Raw genomic sequence first — 25,500 nt, 5'->3', positions numbered from 1 at the left:
TGGCAAGATTTCATTTTTTTTTTGATGGCTGAGTAATATTCTATTGTATATATGTACTGCATCTTCTTTATCGATTCATCAGTCGATGGACTCTTGGGCTCTTCCCATAGTTTGGCTATTGTTGTTGCTGCTATAAACATCAGGGTGTATGTACCTCTTTGAATCTGTATTTTTGTATTCTTTGGGTAAATACCTAGTAGTGAAATTGCTGGAGCATAGGGTAGTTCTACTTTTAACTTTCTGAGGAACCTCCATACTGTTTTCCAGAGTGGCTACACCAGTTTGCATTCCCACCAACATGTAAGATGGTTCCCCTTTCTCCACATCCTTGCCAACACCTGTCGCTTCCTGTGTTGCTGATTTTAGCCATTCTGACAGCTGTGAGGTGGTATCCTATCGTGGTTTTGATTTGTATTTCCCCGATGATGAGTGATGTTGAGCATCTTTTCATGTGCCTGATGGCCATCTGTAGGTCTTCTCTGGGAGAATGTCTGTTCATGTCTTCTGCCCATTTCTTAACTGTATTATTAGTTTTTCTTTCTTTTCTTAAATTTTTTTCAAGATTTTATTTACTTATTTGTCAGAGAGAGAGAGAGACAGCAAGCAAGCACAAGCAGGGGAGCAGCAGGCAGAGGGAGAAGCAGGCTCCCCGCCAAGTAAGGAACCCGATGTGGGACTCGATCCTAGGACCCTGGGATCATGGCCTGATCCAAAGGCAGATGCATAACCAACTGAGCCACCCAGGTGTCCCTGGATTATTTGTTTTTTGGGTGTTGAGTTTGATAAGTTCTTCATGGATTTTGGGAGTATCCAAGTCAGATACTGGAAGTACCCCTTATCAGATATGTCATTTGCTAGGCTTCCTTTTAGTTTTGTTGATTGTTTCCTTTGCTGTGCAGAAGCTTTTTATCTTGATGAAGTTCCAATAGTTCATTTTTGCTTTTGTTTCCCTTGCCTCTGGCTATGTGTCTAGTAAGAAGTTACTACAGCCAAGGTCAAAGAAGTTGCTGCCCGTGGTCACCTCTAGGATTTTGATGGTTTCCTGTGTCACATTTAGGTCTTTTATCATTTTGAATTTATTTTTGTGGATGGTGTTAAGAAAGTGGTCCAGTTTCATTCTTCTGAATGTTGCTGTCCAGTTTTCCCAACACCATTTGTTGAAAAGACCGTCTTTTCTCCATTGGATATTCTTTCCTGCTTTGTCAAAGATTAGCTGACTGTATAGTTGTGGGTCCATTATTCTGTTCCATTGATCTATGTGTCTTTGTGCCATACTGTCTTGATGACTACAGCTTTGTAATATAGCTTGAAGTCCCGAATCATGATGCCTCCAGCTTTACTTTTCTTATTCAGGATTGCGTTGGCTGTTCTGGGTCTTTTGTGGTTCCATACAGACTTTAGGATTGTTTCTTCTAGCTCTGTGAAAAATGCTGTTGGTATTTTGGTAGGGATTGCATTAAATGTGTAAGATTGCTTTGGGTAGTATAGACATTTTAACAGTGTTTGTTCTTCCAATCCATGAGCTTGGAATGTTTTTCCATTTCTTTGTGTCCTCTTCAATTTCTTTCATGAGTGTTCTGTAGTTTTTAGAGTACACATCTTTTACCTCTTTGCTTAGGTTTATTCGTAGGTATCTTATTGTTTTTGGTGCAATTGTAAATGGGATCAATCCCTTGATTTCTTTCTCTGCTGCTTCATTATTGGTTATTTACCAGTTTTCAACCAAGAATCCATGGAGGTTTCTACTAGCATTGTGTAAAACGTACAGAAACGTTTGGGCGAAGTGAGATCTTTCTAATGTTGGGTATTCTTTTATAGGAACATGTATTCAGTTGAAGACAGTTTGGCCAACCACCTATGTTTTTCTAACAGTGCTTTCATCCAATTCATATTTTTCCGCAAGGGTTGACTTTTCAAGTGTCTTGATAAAAGAGCAGACTTTTTGCGTTCATACCTTTATTGGATAAAAATTGTATACACATACATATATTTAGCTAAAGTAAATACAAATGGAAATCCTTGTACGTTCTGCCTGCTTTCCATTGGATTGTTTTATACATTCCTTGTGTAACACCCACACGAGAGACTGCAGACACAGGCTGTGCCTGCAGCACCCCTCTGAGCTGGCTCGGCGTGCTTCGTCTTAGGGAACCTGTGCTGAGTCCAAGGGAACACTTCCTCAGTGCTTACAGATCATTACAGAGTTGCACAGGAATTGACCTGACACTGGAGTCCTTCCCTCCTTTAAGACATTTACCAATATAGGGGCGCCTGGGTGCCTAGGTTGGTTAAGCCTCCGACTCTTAATTTTGCCTCAGGTTGTGATCTTCAGGGTCAAAGGATCAAGCCCCAGGACAGGCACCGTGCTGGGTGTGGAGCCTGCTTAACGATTCTCTCTCTCCTCTCTCTCTCTGCCTCCACCCCCATCCCACTTTGTGTACACATTAAAAAGAAAAAGAAGATGATATTTGTCAGTATATGGCTCCTTCCCTGTGAGATTCTTTAGAAAGGCATTATGAAATATTGTTAGTATTGATTTTTTTTCTTCTTTTGATCAACTTTGTCTTAACTAGATTTGTCGTGGTTTAAACAGTGAAATTCAGGGGCGCCTGGCTGGCTCAGTTAGTAGAGCGTGTGACTCTTGACCTCGGGGTGGTGAGCTCAAGCCCCATGTTGGGTGTGGAGCGTCCTTAAAATAAAACATAAAATAAAATAGTGAAACTCATAGGCAGATCAGCATAGGTGCACAATTATCCGACTCTTAAAGTTAACAGTACTTCAGCATTGCCAATTTTGTTTCATTTTCTTTCTTAATAGCTGCTACTCCTACCTCTACTCGTCTCTTGTTCCTACCTACACCTTCTTTTTTCATTTCCATGGTTAGAATAACTGTTGTACTTCTATATTTCAAATGAGGACATGAATAGTTAAGTTATTCAATTAAAGCAGATGGTGATGCTTCATCATAATAGCTTTTCGCCAAATGTGACGATTCCTAGACGTTGGCTGTTCTTGTCCACAAACCAGTGGCCTTGGCTGGTCTTCCCAGTTTGTTCCTTGGGACTGCTCTAATGTCATTGCCTGCAACAGGCATAACACAACAGGTGTCTAAACTCCTAGAAGTACACATTTCCTCCCAACGGATGCCAAAGCGTATTGTCTGGCTTGGGAGTTTTTCCGTAGGCAGAAGTAGGACTTGGAGCCAGAAATGTATATGTTTCTAACACTCTCAAACGGAGTTATTTTATCCTGCCTTAAATTATGGCTAATCTAGCACTGGGCTCGATTTTTCACTAACACTAAGTATTCCTCTGCAACCCTCCTGAGTCCATCCATGAATTTGGTGAGCCAGCCGGAAGGACTCCTTCTGGGTAAGAATTCACAGGTGTGGCTGCAGCTCTTCAGGCCCGCCAGCCAGGACTCACAGACCCCAGCAGCTGTGTGGACTGTGTACCAGGTGAATTCAGTACTCTAGTGATCCCCACATGATGGGGGAGCAGATACAGCCACCTCAGAGAGGTTTTTACTCAAAATCTCTTGATGACCTTTTGAATTTTCAGTCTGGATACCAGAAAATGGTTTGGAGTAGTATCTTACTCTCCCGACAGTGATCATCAACGGGGTCGTTTATATAAAAGCATGCGTTCTCCATGGTAATATGCCCCCTGGCAGGGAGGAATTGGTCTTGGGGGTTGAAAAAAAAAATCTTACTCTTTTTACATATCAAGCACAGATATATATCTAAGGTATTCAAATTTCAGGGGTCGGGGGGCTGATTAGAGAAAAAAAAGTCTAAAAAGGGCTCCTTAGGGGAGTGATAATGAAAAAAAAGGTGGAGACACCGGTATGTGTTAAATTTTGGTGGTCGGAGCCCTGCCCACACCCTGGAGGTGTGGTTTTCCCTTTACTGGATTTTCTCTATACACAGATGGGGGGCAAAAGGGGGAGGCTAGAAGTGATGGCTGAGGATTCAGTATTGATCCGGATAAATCAGGATACGGGTTGGACTGCCGAAACCACACCTCAAAAAACAGTGGCTTCACCATGACATTTATTTCTGTCATGGAAATAGCCCAAGCTCCGCCATGTCAGGGACCCGGGCCTGTGTCATGGCTCTGCTCTCCCCAGGATGTCACACCTGTTCCTGCAGTCAGCCTTGGCTCTTCACCATGGTCACAAAACAGACAGCAGGAAGCAGAAGGGAAGGGGAGGGAGCTCAACCCAGTAGTTTGATGTCACTTCTGCTCATACCCCACTAGCCTTCATTTGGTCACACAGCCTGGCCTGGCCACAAGGGAGACTGGGAAGTGGGCTAGCCACGGGCGCCCATCTAGAAACCCTCCCTCGAGGTTGAACGTGTGCCGTTCCACACACACCATTAGTCTCGTCTGTGAGGATCACAAACTCTGGAAGCTCTCGAATGCTAGTGTGTGGGAACGGCTCACAACCATGAAACAGAACCAGAGCGATTCATCATTAACGTGTATTGTGAAGGGTCCCAACTCAATCCAAAAGATACCGGATTATTGAACTGGCTACCGAATGAGGATTCCCTAGCTGTCAGTACCCCCCAATTACCCCCACTTTATGGAAACCCATAGATTTTTTTTTTTTTAACCAGAAATTTAATTTTATTGGGATAGGTTTTACCAGAAAAGCTCACTTGAGGGTATTTAGAAACAGTCCGTAGTTTTAATGACTTAAAAAATTATTTTAAAAAATTAGTAGATGTTTGTTAAGTATTTGAGTAAATCAGCTGAAAGGTGCTACAGGTAAGATTTGGTGTCTTCTTGGAATTTCAAACACAAGCCCCGAGGGGTATCTAATACAAGGTAATTCAAGGTAGCTAGAATTTGATTCTGCATTTCTACTTACACAAAATGAGTGTTATTGTTTGAAGGTTTTAACTGGAAATCATGACCTTTGTCTCTCACTCCCATACATATCCTTTTGTTTTGTAAGGTGCAACTCAAAGCTGGAAATATGAATATTTAAGCTCTTACTCTATTCATTCTGAAGAGCGAGTTACACCTACGGATAATGGTTAAACACAAGTGCCGTTTGGTTTCCTCTCTGTCACTTCTGCTATTTTCCCACCGGATCACAGCCCCACTTGGTGGAACGAGGCCTGCTAGGCCCTGGGCCCTGAGGACAGTACCCCAGGGGAAGAGGACTGCTCTGTGGGTCACAGTCCCGCAGCTGGAACAGCTCCGTGTGAGATGGTGGGACACTGGCTTAGGTGTGAGGGCCTTGCACGGGCTGAGATAGGGCAGTTCTCATCATCCCCAAGAACTTGCGTCCCCCCAAACGGTCCAGTGCACAGCCCTCGCTCCCAGACAGTTAGTGGCTATTTTTTGGCACAGTGTTAGCAGTAGAAGATCAGAAATAAATGCACTCTCCTTGGGCCGAAGTGTTGCCAACGCTGCGAGCTCACCTGCTCATTCAGGGAAAGGGTCAGTCTCCGGGTCCTTAATGGCACGTTATAGGTGTGAGAAAAAGATGATACGAACTTAACGTGACGGCAACAGAGTCACGTTCTAACCCTTTCTCTTGGACTGTTATCTTTTTATTTTTGTAATAAAAATTATTTTTATAATTTTGAGTATCCTTCCTCAAAAACACAAGCCAGCATGGTTCTTAGGTTCCTTTCCAAGGCTGTAACAAGAACCTTTGCTACCAGGATTTCTAAGGGCAAGTTTAATCTCCAGCCAACCCCCGCACAGTTAATGTGCCAACCAAAGCCACCGCCGTGGAGCTCCTAGATGGCCAGGCCCTGGAAACACGCGGTTACTCGTCTTCCCAACTGCCCTACAAGGTTCAAGTAGTACCCTCTGTTCTGCTGATGAAGAAACGGGGGCCCGAGAAAGGCAGAAGGCCTTACTCAAGGTCACACGGCTTGGAACCAAGTTCTGTCCAGAACTGCGTCAGCACTTGACTAAGTATTTCAGAGACGATCTCACTTGACCCACGTGACTCTATGAGGCCGGCAGTCGACTGGCGGCTTTATGGTTCAGAAAACAGAAGACCTGAACTTCAAAGGGACGAAAAAGGGTAAAGCCAGGCCGTGTTACAAACCAGCGGAGGTGGCAACACCCCCTGTGGGCAGCTCTGGTGGGCGACATTGCCCCGACATTCCTCCCCTGGTTTCAGATGGGAACGTGGGGACTGCTTTCCCATGAGGAAGAGTCACACGCTATTCTTTTGCTGCTATTTCGAAGTTTAGTTTTAAAAATTGCCAGGCAGGATGCTGGAGCTGCTTATCAGCACCCGGCACACGGTGGCTCCAGCTGGGCACAGGCTCTGAGCCTGATTTTAGATTTTTGACCTACACGGCGATACTCTACACGGACTCCAATATCAGCGTTCTAGAAAGAAAGACACCACCTCACCAACTGTGTTCTGCTTCACACTGGAGAAGGGCTGAAACAACGAAGGTAACCTTGAAACCGCTGGTTTATTTAATTATTCCGGCAGGACTGTTTTTTTGGTACAATGTGAGCTGTAGAAGATCAGAAATAAATACAGCTTAAGATTTGAACCACGTCCTGCTGTACTTTTTCTCAAGCCTGAAATAGAATTTTCTAACACCTTTTGTGGTTGGAAATACTGAATTTAAATAGGAGTGCAGATATAAACAAAAAGAGCAAGATGTGGATTGATGTGCCTATTTCAGTAAATGCAGCCACAGTATTTCTGAAATACAGATTCAAAAACTGACAAAATGACAAGTGGAAGATACAAAAATCTGGAGATGTGCACTGTAGTGACAATAGGCCTTTAAATAACGCTATTAGGTACTAAGAAAAGACCCGAAAAACGAATGACTTATGTTGTTGGGGGTCTCTTCAGGTCACAATTTTTAAGATTAATGATTAACAACCCCATTTCATTATTGATACCAGTGGCAATGACATGGATAAGTATTCTTTTCCTTTTTCTTTTTAATAAAAGATAAAGCTGGGAATTCAGAAAGATGAGGTAACTAGGGAAGTCTGAGCTCACGGTCAAGGATTTATTTTCTTTTGATTGTGTAAACTCCATCTACCTACCATGCAATGTCCTTGCCAAACAAAGGACCCAGGTACCTCAGTATAACTGTGGAAGTTGCTGTCTTGCTCAGTTTTGCAAACCGTTATGCGACGGTGCCTTCATTATCTGGACTGAGTGACAATCGGTGTAAAGGTGGTTGAGTTAGGAAGCCAAAAGACAGCAATATTTGATAATTTTGTTAGCTAATGGTAAGAACTCATATTAGATGCCTAAAATTAAACTCTTTAATTCCAAGGAAGGTCTACTATCATTCACTTTTGTAAGGCAAACAAGTGAAAACAGTGGTTACCCATTATTGGCAAAAATACTCAGTAGACAAGATAACCAAATATGTCATAATCTTGCAAACACTTATGGTTCAAGTAGGAAAATGGAGCACCACAGAACGAGGTCTAGTTCCCAACACAATCTACAAGGCGGGTTTGGTGCTCATGCAGGACCCCGGAAATGGGTCAAGCACCTCACTTACAGTCACTGGGATTTTGAGCTATAAACCCAAACATGCTAAGTCAGCCTGTCCTATGGCCCCAATTTAAAACTTTTCTAAGAACCTCCAGGGCCGCGAATGTTCGTTTTACATCTTTGCCGACTGCTGTGGAAGAAATCTAGGAAGGAAAGTACTGTGACTTTTTCTTCACTCTGCCAGCTGGGTCAACAGATCTACACTAAAGCCAACTACAACCTCCTTGTGCACGCCTTTCCACTCGGACAAGCTACTCTCCACCACAAAGACGTGCACCAAAGACTCTTTTCTCCGTACTGGGATTATTCCATCAGCTGTCCCCAGGGTGACGGGCTTAGCTCCCAGGTTACCTGGTTACCCAGTTACCAGGAGCTGCTGGCAGTCGCAGTCGGCGGTGCGGGCGGAACAGCCAAGCCAGCTGAGGCGTCCACGGTGCCCAAAGGGTGAAGCGGGGAGGGGACGGGCAACACTGTAAGGCCGTCAGGAGGAAAACAAGACAAGACTTTTTATAGCAGCATTATTGAATTTCTCATTTAATCGTGCACTGTTATTTTAAACAAATTGTGTGTGGCTTTAAATAGCAGAGATGATGAAATAGGTTAAAGTCATAAATTATGGATAAGGGCCGTGGAAGAACAGGAAGACTTTATAAAAATTACAGAGGGAGAAATAATACGATTTAGCTAGAAAACAGTGCTATAAAAAGCTTTCTCTACAAAAAGCTTTTTTTTTCTTCTTTCTGGTAGTTTTAAAGCACAGGTCATACCATTGTTCCAGCTCAGAGGTCAGCCAACTTCTTTTCCAGAACGATTTACTATCAACAAAGAGTACATCATTTGGGCTTTGTGGGCCGCACGGTCTGTCTCAACTCCTTGACTATCGTACCTTGAAAATAGCCATGTGCCATATGGAAACCAACAGGTATGGCTTTATTTACAAGGCCAAGTGGAAGGCCAGAATTGAAGCCAGGGCTGTAGTTTAGTCTTCTAGCACTATCCAACGGGAAAATTACATCAGCAACACGTGTAACTGAAAATCTTCTGGTAGCTACATTAGAAAAATAGAAACAGGTAACATTTTAATAGTCTATTTTATTTAACCCCAAATATCATTTCAACATGTAATATAAAAACTATTAATTATATACTTTTTTTTTGTACTAAGTTTTCAGAACTGTTGGGTACTGTACATTCACGGGGCACTAGCCAGATTTCAGGTGCTCAACAGCCACACGTGGCTCGTAGCTACCAAGTTGCACCATTATGTTCTAGAACTTCCATGCTGGGATTTCTACAACCAATCTGGTTTAGTGACCAAGTACTGGCATTTGCTTCTTAAAAAACAGGGGATGGAATTATGTTGCCACGAGGGAGACGGGACAAGGGATTACAGCTACTGGGAAGAAGTATGTGGCCTCAGACACTGGAAGCTGAGGTGGCTCAGGGTGCTGGGGCACAGCTGAGTCACGAGAGCTATGATACAGTCGGATAATGTTAGCTTCACATGTCGATGCAACAAACACATCTAATTCAAAAAAATATCTGGTCTAGACCACAAAATGATCACAGTGTGAACACATCGTAATTTTTGGCCTTCAGTGAAGAATGCTAATTGTCATTAACAAAGCTGGCCTTCAGCACTGTCACTGTATCAGAATTGAAAGCGTATTAAAGATGTGATTGGGAAGATAAAATGGAGAACCACGCAGCAAGGGGAAAAAAAGCTACAAAAGTAGACTGAGGTTTTAAAATGATTAAAATGATCTAAGTGCTTTTCCAATTATTTTTGTATGACAGGGTTTAATGATAGTTGACGATAATGTAACAGGTTACCAAAGGGTAATCTTAAGCCATAATCATAGGTTCGACCCTTGGGAAGTTCTTCAGTATTTAAACGTAACTTTCCAAGTGATCAAATCAACATTTCTAAGAAAAAAAATGGACAGAAGCTTTTGGTAATAAAACGTAGAGGCAAGTGTTTTTAACAAAAAATTTATTACCAAAATACAATATTAAAGTCAATACATGACAAACTCCTGTAAAGCAAAATAAATTATTCTAACATAGTACAGTATTTCCCAAGGTAGTTAAAGAAGCACTATAGACCTTGCTTCGCTGTTTGTTGAACAGATAGACTGTTCTACCATGAACACAATCCTAGAGTTTTAGGCTTTAAGGCATGCAGCTCGATGTGCAGGATAATTTTACAAAATGCAAATCATCCTATTTTAATAAGATACAGTGTCAGAATTAACTGTAGTCTTTACATGTCAGTGTTCCAGAAATTTTTAGACTTTGGCTATAGAAGCAATGCCATAGTGTTACACAATACTCATTTCTTAAAAAAATACATGTATTCATGTCCATGAATATCAAACTCAAATTTCTATTAAATATATTTTATAGAATATTACTTAGAGCACCTTGCTGTACAATAAAAAAAGATTAAATAAGTGTCTATGAAAACTAAAAATATAATAAGTCTCAATAGAGAAGCCTGCTTGTCTTTGTCAAGCCAAGTACATCGTGGGAAGATACAATGTAAACATGGGTGCCCACCATCTGCTTTGTGAGAAAAGACAGAGAAAGTAAAGAAGCCACCAAGAGGTACCTCGAATAGGATGAGAGATCTAGAACAAAGGCTTCTGTCAGTGTCCATACGTTGCGCTGGCTGGACACAGAACTGAAGTGTACAGGCAGGGCACTGGGAGAACACTGGGGCCGCCCACCATCTTCTGGGTTATTAGACGAGGAGAGAAAATGTGGGCCCCCTGGAAGGTATTATTTGTGATGATCAGAACGCATCGTCTTGCCCCCTCCCCACCTTTGCCTCACATCCAGTACGTTCCTTTAAACTATTTCTACTATCAAATCTTAGAACTGGAAAGTGTTCAGAGTGGAAAACAAATACTATGAGCTTTATTATGGCAAAAGATCTACTACAAATAAAATGTTATTCCTATAAAGAGAATTCCTGCTGATTACTGTAATACCTATCTCTTCTGCAATGACAATTGCATACTTAGCCTTCATTATTACTTTTAGAAATGTTCACATTGTTCTTGGTAGAGACACTGTTCACTTAAGGCTTGCCACAAAATGGTAGCAGGAAGGTAGAGAACACCCATGGTATATGGTTCCTCCTATAGCCCTGGGGAAAGCGTTTGAGGATATTCTAAGGCTAGGATCAGATGAACGTTTAAAGGTTTTGAACTTCTGGGTTAACTTTTTCTCCATGAGTTAGGTAAATTTTAAATCCATGATTCCAAATGGAAAATTTAACAATCAATGGAAGTGGTTTAGGGAACCGAAGGTAATTAAAAAATTCACTATTGATGTGTTTGGGATTTTTTTGGGTTATTAATATTTTCCAAATGATTACATGAAATTAAAACCAAGGAAACTTCATAAAACAAAATCCTGCTAAGGTTAACTTTCAGGATGAGTGATAAAAATGGAACCATTTAAAAGATTTATTTAAATTTGAAATGAAATATAATTGTGTTTTAATTCCGAAAACAGGAGAAAATATAAATCCACATGCAGTGAATTTGGGTAATATAATTTAGTATTTATATGAATTCATTTTATCTTTTTAAAAACCACCTATCAGAAATGGATTAACTCTCATAAATAAATTAAAGCTACCTAAATCAAACAGCTGCAAAGTTACGATCAATTCTGTTTAAATATCATCATCAAAATGAGATTTAAAAAACATTTAAACAATGTTTCGATATGGCCTGGCCCCACTTAAATAAAGTTCCGGGATGTGACCTTAAAAATATTAATTCATTCAATCCATACCTGGACTTTGGGAAGGGAAGTCTATCCTAAAGTATGTCTACAGAGTATTCCACTCCAAAAATTCTGTTTTCAATGTCTTCTAAGTTTATCAGAGTCACAGCCTCAGCACTAGAAGATGTCAGAAATCAAGTTCAGAAAGAGCACCGTGAAGATGGCGCACTGCACGGTGCACTGGCCGTCTGCTGCGTACGCAGACTTGACTTTGACAAAACAACGCAAGAATAAAAGACAGGTACTGCAAAAGCCAAAACAAAAACAACACCCCTGCTCTCTTCACTTTGAAACACATTCTAACACAAACTGTGTAATTCATGAGAAGATCCCATCTTCCGAAGGTGAGTTTTAGCGTGAAAGCACTGGTTGTTGGTCTTCCCTATGTCCTACTGCGCACTGACAAAATGGAATATCCCAGACAGGAGAAACCCTGTGGACTTGCCAAATGTTATTAAAAGTTTTATAAACAACCTGAATTTTTACTATAGTTTAGCCACATTTAATTATACCTCTTATGCTAAGTACAACTAGGTTAATAAAATCTCCACAGCACTACTCATTGGAAGGGGCTTTTAAATTTCACCCTTCTTCCCCCAAACGATTTTTATTTAAGAGTTCCAAGTACTTCCAAGGTCTTGATGATCAAATGCAAATTTTCGTACTTTGTTGCTTGAACAGACCTTTGCGATACCACGCTTGGTCTAGGCTGGGAGAGAGGACTGTACGGCCTGTGTAGCTACGGAGAAAATTGCGCTGTTCTGTCAAACACTTTGAAAAGACCCTCTGGGACATGTGCTGTGCTACATGAGTCCCCATTCTCATGAACCTTACGATTTGGTTTGAGGCTGATGGGAATTCTATTTTCTCCTTTGCTCACAAGAAATTCACTGTAAATTTAAGACAATAATTAACTTCTTAAATGCCTATTTATACTCTGGATTTGGAATCAGAGGTTTCTTTCTTTTTTAAGAAGTAATGTATCTTAAAAAGAAAAAGTACTATATCTTAGATTGAGTATATGATTAATTCCTATTGATTTGGGGAAAGATTCAGGTAGGTCACTTCAAAGCCCTCTGGTGATCTTTTCCTTGTTGACTCTACTGGTGACAGTGAAAACCCCCGAGAGAGCGGCCTCCCACTGCTCACAAGAGGCCCGTCCCTCTAGAGCTGGCATGTCCAAGCTCAGAATGAAGAAGAAAATGAAGCTCTGCTTAAGACTGTGACACTTCTACAACAAAAAGTTTTAGAACAGTTCCAGAAAAGCTCTTTCTTAATTCTTTTGCTTGCATTTCTACACTATGATAAGCTTTGAATAATAAATACACTCAACACGAAGAAGAGGTAACAGGGTTAACACAGGGTTACATCTTTGCTTCCTCCTCAACCCGCTTCCCCTCACTCAGAATATTTAAATATCATCACCGTGTATCCATTTGGCATTTTTTATTACACTGCAAATTTGGTTCCAAAGTCACATGCGTCTCTTCCTCAAAAAAAACAAAAACCAAAACCCAAACACCACACCAACTATTCTTCCGTGCCTAGGAAGTTACTTGATAGCGCAAAGGTGAAACTGTGGTTTAAAGGACTTCTCTTCTACCGTGTTCCTCTTCAAGTAATTACTCAATCTAATTTGTATTTAGAGCGGTGTTGTGGTCCTTATTGAGGATGATGTTTACGATCTCACCTTCATGCTCTTTCATATGATCCAAGAGGTTTTCTTTGCTGGTAGATTCGAAGCCACAGATACAACAACAGAAGAGTAAAACACAATACTCCATGCCAGGAGGCGCCAGACTGCAGTTTTTTTCCAAACTACATGAGGTATTACTTGTAGGGCTCAGTTTCTCATTTTCGTTGGAACCTACAACTTCGCTGGGAGCCTGGGACATCAGCTCTGAGGATGATATCAAGTTTTCCGAACTTCCAGTGACAGGATCGGCTCTTTCCTCACTGCTGTTTAAGAGCGTCTTTGCAGGGGATCTCCCCAGAACTCTTAAAAACAAAACATAACAAAACACACCAAATCCTGAGTTGGTTAGAACGTACGACTAGCAGGTGTAGCCCTCCCTTTAGTTTACGTACGACAAGGGCAGGGGGAGGATCAGGTACCTGCCACTCTGTGAAATGGCGTCATTGATAGCCTTGTTTACTTGTTCGTAGTTGTAATTCTGGTCACTTGCATGCTTCCACATGTGGGACTTCAAAGACGGAGGATGGCTGCACACGTACCCACACAGAGAGCATCTGAAAGACACGTGTGAGTCAGAACGATCCCATAATGTCATCTGAAGAATTACAGTGATTCTGTAACAAACTATGAAATTCCTTCTCTGGAAGCCTTATGAGACATCTCATTTCACTAAATCTAAGATGTTACTGATTATGAGACATATTGATTTCGGAGGCTAAAGTGTCCTAGAAGAGAGAGCCTAGAATCAATAGAATTAAGTATTTTCTGTTATAAAAAATTTATTAGCATCATGACAAACATCCCAGATTACTTTGGCTATTGCAGTATTTGGAAAGATTTCTAATATAGTAGTATACAAAATCTTTGCTCTAAATTATTTAACCACACACAGAAAGAAAAATACACAAAATCAATACTCTATACCACTCTACTATTTAAGAAAGCAAAAAGGAGGGCGCCTGGTGGCTCAGTCTGCTAAGCATCTGTCTTCGGCTCAGGTCATGATCCCAGGGTCCTGGGATCGAGTTCCGCATCGGGCTCCCTGTTCAGCGGGGAGTCTGCTTCTCCCTCTGCCTCGATCCCTCCCCCCTGCTCGGGCTCTCTCTCGCGCTCTCTCAAATAAATAAAATCTTAAAAAGAAAAGAAGGCAAAAAGGAACTGAATAATTTTAACATGAACTTTGCTTATTTACAAATCCAAAGAAAATGGAAGTAGTCCTGAAAAGCATCAACAATTTAGATTTCATAAATAAAACCATTAATTAATAATCTTTAAAAGGTTTCTATTCAAAATAACATTTGTTTCACCTAACCGGTTACACTTGGTAAAATCTGAACTGTATGAAGTATTTTTTAAAAAATGTCAAGAAAAAATGAATAGACTTTCTGAATAGATTCTTTTAGCACTTTTAGGTTTATCCCCTTGCCTCTGCATCCAGTTCCCCTTAGTAACATCTCGAAACGGTGTGGAGTATCTGTTACAAATGGCGAACCAAAATGGATACAACATTATTAACCGCTGACTGTTGGGGTTACACAGTTCTGTGTGTTCTGACAATGCATTATGTCATGTATCCACCATGACAAATCATAAAGGGTAATTTCCCTGCCTGAAATATCCTCTGTGTTCTGTGTGTTCACCCCTCCCACCCCCTTAATCCCTGGCAATCACTGATTCTTTTACTGTCTGCACAATTTTGCCTTTTCCAGAATGTCACATCGTTGGGAGTCGTACAGTGTGTAGCCTTTTTGGACTGGTTTTATTTAGCCATATGCATTTAAAGTTCCTTCATGTCTTTTCATGGCCTGATAGCTCTCTTCTTATCACCAAATAATATTCCACTGTCCGACGTACCACAATTTGTTTATCCACTCGCCTACTGAAGGGGATCTTGGCTGCTTCTACATTTTGGCGATCATGAATAAAGTTGATGTAAACATCTATGTGCAGCTTTTTGGAAGGATAGGAATTTTCATCTTTTGGGTCAATACCCAGGAACACAACTGCTGGAGTGTACGGTAAAATTATGTTTACCTTTTTATGTTATCTTTATTTTTTAAGATTTTATTTTTAATTAATCTCTATACTCAACGTGGGGCTCGAACTCCCAACCCCGAGACCAAGAGTCGCGTGCTCTACCGAATGAACCAGCCGGGTGCCCTGCAAAGGTACTCCGTAGAAGAAATTTTTGTTAACTACGTAAGTAGAAGCCTAACAAATCAGGCAACTTATCTGAACTCTTCACAACAATAGGAGACATGGTCACTAATAATGAAGTGCAAAGAAAATAAAAAGGCATAAGTAAATTTGACAATGAAACAGGCAAGGTCTAAACTCTCCCTCTAAGCCACCTTCAACTTTATGATGGATGCAGCAGTATTAGCTTTTATTACATGTCCTGACGCATCAAGTCCAAGGTGAGTGTAGGGCCTTTTACCTTAAAAAAAAACAAAAAACAAAAAAAACAAACAAACAGGCCATTTAAAGGTAATAAATGGGCAATTCTTGGAAGAACCTCCATAAAGTCAAACATAAAAAAGATGTAAAATTTTCATTAATAAGCAGAAAAATGCATTATGCCCACAAGCCTGACAGAAATGAGAAGTCTGATAATGTCATTTTTGTACAATGTGAAGAAATGGAAATGCACAAATTGCAGGTATGTAAATACAAGCACCCTGAAGAGCAACTGTGTTAAGACCAAAGAGGCACACATCCGTGACCCTGTGTTCTAGTTCTAGGGGGCTACCCTAAAGATAGTCTTACATGTGTTCACAAGGGCACATATACAACAATCATCACTGTAGCCATGAACAGTTGGAAAAAAAAAAAAAAAGGATGCAACTCACAGCCACTGTTTTCCCACAGGAAAATGGAAATAAAATGGTTTATTTTCATATAAAGGCACATTATACTCTGCCTAAAATGAAAGAACTAGATGTTTACTTATCACCATGAACCAATATTAATAATGATCAAAGAGAAGACAAAGTAACAACTTGTTTAGTATATCATTTAAAAAAATTGTGAAAATACCAAAACCCGTATATATTAATACACGTACACACATGCACACACACACACACACACACACACACACACACACACACACAGAGTAAAGTTTTGAAAAAAAAAATGCCAGGAAATGATACATATTAGTATCAGGACAATGGGGAGGAAAGGAAGAAGTTTTAGCTGTCCCTGTTTTATTTCTTCAAAATGTGGTAAGATGTTTGAAAGGTTTAATTATTTAAAATATTTTAAAACTTTATCCCATCCTAAGACTTTATAGCTTGCATAATAATTTTATTATTGGCCACACACAGAAAATCAACCTTAAATCATTTTACTTTGCCCATTATATCCGGGATGCAGTACTTTTTTTTTTTTTTTAAGTAGGCTCCACACCCAGTGTGGAGCCCAATGAGGATCTTGAACTTACGACGCTGAGATCAAGACCTGAGCCGAAATCAAGAGTCGGACGCTTAACCGATTGAGCCACCCAGGCGCCCCGTGAGATGCAGTACTTTTTTGACACATTTCAATGAATCTTTTCACTAACATGCAGAAAAGGGCTGGCAGTTGGTGATCACTCCTATCTCCATGCCATTAAGCTCAGTGTCCACAGCCAACTATACTCGTTAAATGGTGGGGTGAGTGTGCTCTGGGTATAGTCCCTGGCTCAAGTGTTTCTGGACTGGTCCCCTGAAAGGAGACACTGCCCTGCACCACTCCAGGTCCACACCGGGCAAGTGGGGGTGAAAGGGCCACGGCCAAGAGATGCCCACTCATTCCCACCCAGTACTTTCACCAAAAACAATGCCTTTACGCATGTCAAACACTTCCATGGTAATTTATAAGATACACACCTTTATATTTACATTAGAAAAGGGTTCGGAAACATACATAAACTCTTGACTCTTCAGATTACTTGTCTCCTTATATATACTAAGACTCCTGCCCTGAAACCTCACTGGAAAATTCCGTACCCAGAGGAACCACAGAATGCTGCACATCAAAGGGTTCTCTGAATGAGAAATCAGTCTTATGCAATGAGAATTTCATACTTCGAGAAAAATGGGTCAAAAAACATCAGAAATTGCAAATTTACCCCATGGAACATCTCCAATGTTACTCAAACCTTTTAAAAATAAAGGTGGTGAATTATTCAGTTAAATAATTAATTAAAAAAAATTAACTTTAGAATAGTTTTACAAAAAAGTCGAGCTTCTCCTATTGTTAACATCTTTTACTGCTAAAGTATATCTATCATGAATAAGAAGCCGAAGTTGATATGTTATTATTAACTAAAGTTCATACTTTATTCAGATTTCCTTAGTTTTTTTCTTTTTCTATTCTAGAATCCTATCCAGGACACCTTGCTACATTTAATCATGATATATCCTTTGGATCTTCTAGACTTTAATGCTTTCTCAGACTTTCTTTGTTTTTAATGGCCATGACAGACTTGAGGAATACTAATATTGGTCAAGTATTTTGTACAATGTCCCTCAATTTGGGTATGTCTGATGTCTTTCTCATGTTTCGACCAGGTTAATGGGCTCCTGGGGGGAGGAAGACCAAGTGGTATAGTGCCATTCTCATCACATAATACGGTCGTGACATGACTTAACACTGTTGATGCTGACCTTGAGATCAAGTTTCTCCACAGAAAAGTTATGCTTCCTTATCCCCTTTCCACGCGGCACACTTTGGAAGAAAATCACAACATCCAACCCACACTTCACTTACGGAGTGGGGATTATAGTCCACCTCCTGCCAGCAGAGTATCTATACAAATCATTGGGAATTTTGCACAGGAGCTTTCTCTATTCTCATCCATTTATTTATTCAATCATTAACGTCAGTATGGACTGCTGGATATTTTATACTCTGGGATATAATTCAATACTACATTATTTTATTGCTGAAATCACTGAGGGCTCCCATGTCCTGTTGACCTACTCTCATTGTTTTGTTTGTTGAGCACTTCCCTTACTTTCTGGCACTGCAAGACGCTCCAGGCTTACTTATCTACCTACATAGATCAATCATTTCTCTACGCCATTTCTCTTGTTCCTTTTACTGGTATCAGAAACCAAGATTTAGGTGCTGAATGAACTTTCTTTTTTTTCTTTTCTTTTTCTCTTTTCTTCCCTCCCTTCCTTCTTTAAAGACTTATTTATTTTAGAGAAAGAGAGTGAGAGAGAGAGCTTGTGGGGGGAGGGGAGGGAGAGGGAGAATCCAAGCAGACTCCCCGCTGAGTGTGGAGCCCAATGTGGGGCTTGATCTCACGACCCTGAGATCATGACCTGAGCCGAAATCAAGAGTTGGATGCTTAACAGACTCAGCCACTCGGTGCCCTGAACTGCTTTATTTCTATAAATAACTTATTTCCTGATTTCAAATTTTACTGTAGGAAATTAGAAATATACAAAAATATATAAAGAAAACAAAAATCACTTATAGCTTAACTTCTAATGTAACCAGTATTATCATTTTGAGGTGTGCTTCCCAATCTTAATATACATTTATTTATAAAACTAGGATCATGCAGGTTAACTATTTTGTTAATATTCCTCAATATAACTTAAATTTTCTACAATAAAATATTTATGGCTGCCCACAATTCCATCCCTGATGGAACTGGTGAAATTCCATCCACATTCCCTATCATGTTATGCAAAAAATATAATTCTAAAAACTGACATTTTGCCAGATGGCGGGATAAAAGAACCACTTCACAATATGCCAAAGCATTCTGTCCTTGATAAGATCTACGCCTAGGACAAACTAACCAGAGCCTAACCTGCTGGAGTTTACTGAAGCATCACTGGCCTGAGGGAAGGCAAATGCCCACTCTAGCTGTCTTGTTCTGCAAAGGTGGCGGACTGGAAGCACACATGAAGTTCTGTCTGCAGGCACAGACTCACTAAAAAAACTGATACCTCATGTCACAGGACTACAGAACGCTTCCCCTTCCCCCACATATTACCCACTACTAAAGGTCTATTTACAGCACTGCCTTTTACCTAGCACATCATGCCTGGCTATCAAGAAAAAACTACAAGACATATTAAGAGGTAAAAACCAAAGTTTAGAGAGACACAGCAAGCATCAGAACAAGACTCATATGTGGTAGGATACTGATTGGAATTTTCAGACTGGTGATTTAAAACAACTATGATTAATATGCTGAGAGTGCTAATAAATACAATACAGTGTGTAATAACAGATGGGTAATGAAAGCAGAGAGATGAAAAGTCTAACCACCAAAAAAAAAATGCTAGAGATAAAAAAATATGTAACAAAAATGAAGATTGCCTTTAATGGGCTTATTAGTAAACTCGACATGACTGAGGAAAGAATTTCTGAGCTTAATGGTGTCTCAGTAACAATCTCCAAAACTGGAAAGAAAACAGAAGAGAGACTGGAAAAAACAAACAAAATATACAACCAAAGAAGGTGTAATATGCATGTACCGGGAATAGAGAAGAAAAGAGAAAGAACAGAAGATACGAAACAATAATAACTGAGAATTTCCCCAAATTAATGTCAGACACCAAACTGCAAGTCCAGGAAGCTCAGAGAACACCAAGCAGAATAAATAGCAGAAAAACTACATGTAGGCATATCATTTTTGAACTACAAAAAATAAAACAAAATCCTGAAAAGCCAGAGGGAAAAAATACTTTACCTATAAAAGAGTGAAGGTAAGAATTACATCTGACTTCTCAGACACCAGGCAAACAAGAGAATGGAGTGAAATATTTCAAGTATTGAGGGAAAAAACCACCTATAATTCTGTAGCCAGCACAAGTTTTCTTGAAAAGTAAATAAAGACTTTCTTACACAAACAAAAAAACTGAAGCACTTTGCTGCCAATAGACCAGCAAGAAATTGTCTTTCCAAGAAATGTTAAAAGAAGTTCTTCAGAAAGAAGGAAAATAATATAGGCCAGAAACCTGAATGTACATAAGGAAAGAGAGCTTCAGAGAAGGCCTGAGGGAAAATTTTTTAAAAAATCCTCATTTTTCTTATTCTTAATTGATCTAATAGCAGTTTGTTCAAAATAATAGCAACAATGTACCTGATTATATATGCTTATGTATGTGTACACACACACACACACACACACAACCTTATATATAAATGAAATTAATGACAGAAATGATACAAGGGAAGGGACAGAAGATTTAGGATTATTTTATTATAAGGTACTTGTACTACCCATGAAGTTGGTATAATGTTATTTGAATGTGGATCTGGATTAGTTGTGAATGTATATTCCAAAGTCTAGGGAAACCACTAATAAAGAGTAAAAAAAGAAATATAACTGATATGCTAAGAAAGGAAAGAAAATGAAATCATATCACATCCTCAATCAAAAACACAAACAGCAGAAAAAGAGCAGAAGAAAAAAATAGGAACAAAGAACAAAGGCAACAATAGTAAATATGGTAGACAGAAATTCAATGATATCAACAATAATTCTGAACGTCAGTGGTCTAACAACACCAACAAAAAGAGATTGTTGCGAGCGTACTAAAAACAAGAATCAACCACGTTGTCTATAAGAAATCCATTTTAAATATAAATACAGATGAAAAGTAGATGGATGGAGATACATACACCACACTAACACTAATTAAAAGAAAGCAAGAGTAGCTATATTCGTTTTAGACAAGGCAGACTTCAGAGTAAAGAAAAGCGATCAAGTAAAAAGAGGGGCATCACATAATGATAAAGGGGTCAACTCTCCAAGACAGACGATCGTTAGCACGATGTGCCAAACAACAAAGGATAAAACTACGTGAGGCAAAAACTGACAGAACTGCAAGAAGGAACAGATGAGTCCACTATTGTGGTTGAAGACTGAAGCACCTCTCTATCATAAATAGATCCAGCAGACATAACTGAACTCAATACCACCATCAATCAGCTGGATATAACTGACACCTATAGATTAATTCACCCAACAACAGCAGAATACAAATTCTCAAACTCACGAATATGCACCAAAACAGATCTCATTTTTGGCCATAACACACCTGAACAAATTTAACAGAAGAGAAATCATGCAACGTCTGCTCTCAAACCACAATGGAATTAAGGTAGAATAACAAAGATACCTGGAGATTAAACAACACACTTATAAATAATGCAAAGGAGAAACGTGAAGAAAAATTTTATAGTATTTTGAACTAATGAAAAAGCAACTCACCAAAATGTGTGGAATGCGGCAAGCAGTGCTTGGAGGGAAACTGATAGCACTGAATGCATATATTAGAAAAAAAGAAAAATCTAAAATCAGTCATTTAAGTTTTCACCTTAGAGAACTAGAGCATATTAAATCCAAGTAAGTAGGAAAAAAACAATAAAATTAGAGCAGAAATCAATGAAACTGAAATCAGGAAATCAACTGAGAATACGACGAAACCAAAAGCTGGTTCTTTGAAAAGATCAAAAGTCAGTAAGTAACCAGTCTACTTACCAAGGAAAGAGAGGACAAAAGTGATTAATACCAGAAATGAAAGAGGGGATATCACCACAGATCTCATAGATATTAAAGGGTAATCAAGGAATAATATGAACAACTCTATGCTCATAAGTGTGGTAACCTAGGTGAAACAGACTTCTTGAAAGACAATCTGCCAAAACCCACACAAGAAAGAACAAGACAATTTGGAGATGCTGTAACTATTAAAGAAATTAAATTAATAATTGGGAGTGCCTGGCTGGCTCAGTTTGTACAGCATGCGACTCTTAATCTCAGGTTCAAGCTCCAGATTGGGCATGGAGCTTACTTAAAAAAATAATATAAAAAAAAAGGAAATTAAATCAATAATTTATTATTTATTATTTAATTTATTATTTATTTATTATCTTCCAAAACAGAAAGCACTATGTCCAGACAGGTTCACTGGTGAATTCTATCAAATATTTAGAAAGAAATTATACCAATTCTCTATAATTTCTTTCAGAAGATAGAAGGAGAGGGAATACTTCTTAACTCATTCTATGAAGTTGGCATTACTCTAATAACCAGACAAAGACATTATAAGAAAAAACAAAACTATAGCCCAATACCTCTCATGACTATGGATGCAAAAATCCTCAACAAAATATTAGTAACCTGAATCCAAGAATGTATAAAAAAATTGTATACCACAACCAAGTGAGATTTATCCCAGGTATGCAAGCCTGGTTCAATATTCGAAAATCAATGTAATCTACTTCATTAACAGGTAAAGAAAAATGTGATCATATCAATAGATGCTGAAAAAGCATTTGACAAAATCCAACACTCATTCATGATAAAAGCTTCCAGCAAACTAGGAACTTCTTCAAATGGATAAAGAATATCTACAGTAAACATACAGCTAATGTCATACTTGATGAGGAACTGGAAGCTTTCCTGCTAAGTTTAGGAACAAGAGATGGATATCCCCTCTCACCACTCCTTTTCAACACTGTACTTGAAGCCCTAGCTAATGTAATATGGCAAGAAAAAGAAATAAAAGATAACAGATTGGGAAAGGAAAAAAAACCTGTCTTTGCAGATGACATTATGGTCTATGTAGAAAAGCCAAAAGAATGGACCAAAAAACTCCTGGAACTAATAAGCAATTATAGCAAGACTGCAGGATATATGGTTAATATACATAAAAGTCAATCACTTTTCTATATTCCTGTAATGAACAGGTGGTATTTGAAATTAAAAGCACAATACCATTTACATTAGCACTCCCAAAATGAAATACCTAATTTTAACAAAAGATATGTATAAATACTCTGAGGACAACTATAAAACTCTGATAAAGAAATCAAAGATCTAAGTAAATGGAGAGATATTCTACAGTCATGGATAGGAGGACTCAATATTATCAACATGTCAGTTCTTTCGAACTTGATCTATATATTCAATGTGATCCCAATAAAAATCCCAGCAAGTCATTCTGCTGTTATTGCCTCTCAAGTTTGTATGGTTAGGCAAAAGATCCAGAATAGCCGACAAATATTGAAGAACTGACACTATACAACTATGGAATCAGTTAAGAGATCAGTGGTCACTAGGAGTTTGGAGTGTGTTGTGCGTGTGTGTGTGTGGGGGGAGGGGAGAAGAACAGGTGGAGCACAGGGGACTTTTAGGGCTGTGAAACTACTCTGCATGATAATGTATTACTATAATGGTGGATACACGTCATTATAAATTTGTTCAAACACACAGAATGTACAGCGCCAAAAGTGAACTCTAATGTAAACTATGGACTTTGGATGATAATGATTTGTCAGTGCAGGGTCATCAGTTGTAATGAATATACCACTCTGGTGGAGAATGTTGATAATGGAAGAGGCTATAACTGTTTGGGACAGGGAGTATATGGGAAGTCTTTGTACTTCTGCTCAATATTACAGTGAACTTAAACGGCTCTAAAAATTAAAGACTATTAAAAAAGGTTGACAATCATATATTAAGAATTTTATGCACTTAAGGCTTTTGATACAAAAAGTCACTGAGAACATTGCCCATAAGCTCTAATATTTGCCCCAGTATATGTTTTTTCTTTTAGAATATACTTAAGAATAGAAATTAGGAAAAGAAATGAAATATCAATGTTCTTTTCAAGGACCACCAGGTCGAATGTTTAAACTCAGTGGAAAATAGCCAGTTTCTTTGTATTCAAATTAGCTTGTGCCTTCAAGTTCCAGAGGGTTTTTTGAAAAGTTGTTCAGTCTTTTTACAAAGTTAGAATCACACTAATACTGAAACTTGGCAAGGGCAACTGAAAAAAAAACTACATCCCAAATCTCAGTTACGGATATCAATGCAGATTATCCTGAATAAAATGCTGGCAAAGAGATTCTTACAGTTTATTAAAGGAGTAATATACTGTGACCAAGGGAGGCTTATTCCAGGAATACAGAGAATTCAATATTAGGAAATTTATTATCATTCACCATTTGAAAAGATCAGAAGAGAAGTCATATTTTCACTGCTGTTGCTGAAACTTAATCTAAAGAAATTCAATAACCATTTAAACAAAATTTTTTACTATGGAAAAAAAATTTTTTTTTTTTTTGAGAGAGAGAGCGTGCGTGCTTGGAGGGGTGGAGAGTCGAGGGGGGAGAGAGAATCCCAAGCAGGCTCTACACCCAGCACAGAGCCCAATGCAGAGCTTGCAACCCTGAAATCACGAACTAAGCCTAAATCGACAGTTGGGTGCTTAACCAACTGAGCCAACCAGAAGCCCCTCAATATCTTTTAATATGAAGAAGTCCTTAAAAAACTTCTCTAAGAGAGGAAGAGAGAGAGAGAAAGAGCAGTGTATGGAATGACTAAGCCTTAATTCTAGGAGCATCGACCTCAGGTCAGTAGAAAGGTTATTCCGAAGGAACACTCACAATGGTAAATATTCACTGAAAGATCTGCTTGTGAAAAAAGTGGGGAAAATTTGGTTAATCGGTAAATAAGGTTAAACACTTATTAAAATGATTTTCAACTGATTAGAGGAGAGGGATACTACAGGAGAACCTCAACTTCACAGTAACGTACAGGCAGCTTATACCTATTTCTACCTGCTTTTTAAGAATAGGTTTCCTTTAACTAAAGCACTATTCTCCCACTTTCCATTCCATCTGCATTCTCCCTATACAATCCCATGATGCAAACCAAATTCTCTGAGTTTATAAAAATGAGAGCGAACTATTATTATACCATCACTTTGTTTTATTCACTTTGCTTACTATACACTTATTTTCTGAAATTATGTTGTTTACTTATTGTCTATCTTCTTTCATGAAGGTACTGTTAACCTAAAAAAAAAATAATAAAGCTGCCAGTTACTTATAAGGAAAAAATGGGTTTATTCGGTAATAACACAGAATTGCAATCCAGGGCAAGCGAGCTTTGGCAAAACCTTCTGAACAAAGGATAGGGATGCCCTTTTACAGAGGAAAGCAGGAAGTTAGGAAGGCTGTTATAAACAAAAAATCCATTGGGGTAAATGGGGAGCTGGAAGCATACTGGCTTTTCATTGGCTGAGCTATGACCATCTCTCACTGCCTGTGCTGTTGGGGGCTGGGGGTGGAAGTGAGGTGGTAAGCCTTTCTTTCTCCTACTGAGATTGGAAAGTAGTATCCACCTGCAAGGTCCTTCTCTTCCTGCTGGGGTGGGCAACTGACCATGAGTGGTAGGGCATGAGAGCTCCCCCTGCTGAACCTGCAACTCCACTCTAGTGAAGCTTCCCTTTATTAATCTTCATAGTATAAATGCCATGAGTCAGAAAATGAACAGGTGACCCTATACCAACCTGACCAAAATACATGTAGTACCTCGAAAAAGCATAAAAAAAATGTTTCGAAACAGGACTATCTATATCTAACAGTTCATTTCTAACCATGTTACCAGCAAACCATCAACATCCCTATTTCCAGTACGCTGGGAGAAGAGAAGAAAAAAACAAAGAAAAAAAATAAGAATAAAACCCAAA

General features: G+C 39.1%; 1 protein-coding gene across 11 annotated transcripts in view; it reads right to left on the bottom strand.

Annotated features, from left to right (window-relative positions):
- Positions 1–1,782: 1,782 nt before the first annotated feature.
- The window catches only part of ZNF507 (zinc finger protein 507), a 44,839-nt gene continuing 21,121 nt past the window's right edge, over positions 1,783–25,500 (bottom strand). For 7 of the 11 annotated variants that reach the window (XM_045796133.2, XM_045796141.2, XM_087870661.1 and 4 more), the window contains 3 exons: positions 13,426–13,560; positions 13,001–13,308; positions 9,489–10,283 (listed from right to left, as the gene is read on the bottom strand). In XM_045796133.2, coding sequence (XP_045652089.2) covers positions 9,997–10,283; positions 13,001–13,308; positions 13,426–13,560 — 730 coding nt within the window. In that variant the 3' untranslated portion in view covers positions 9,489–9,996. Of the gene's footprint in view, positions 8,561–9,488; positions 10,284–12,741; positions 13,343–13,425; positions 13,561–25,500 lie in introns of those variants that run through there. The other 4 variants (XM_045796135.2, XM_045796134.2, XM_045796143.2 and 1 more) reach the window with 4 other exon arrangements.

This window comes from Ursus americanus, chromosome 21, assembly GCF_024610735.1.
Source record: "Ursus americanus isolate L20-20 chromosome 21, mUrsAme1.1.p, whole genome shotgun sequence".
NCBI classification, from domain to species: Eukaryota; Metazoa; Chordata; class Mammalia; order Carnivora; family Ursidae; genus Ursus; species Ursus americanus.
The sequence above is the reverse complement of the archived record's forward strand: the minus strand, read 5'-3'. Positions and strand labels throughout refer to the sequence as shown.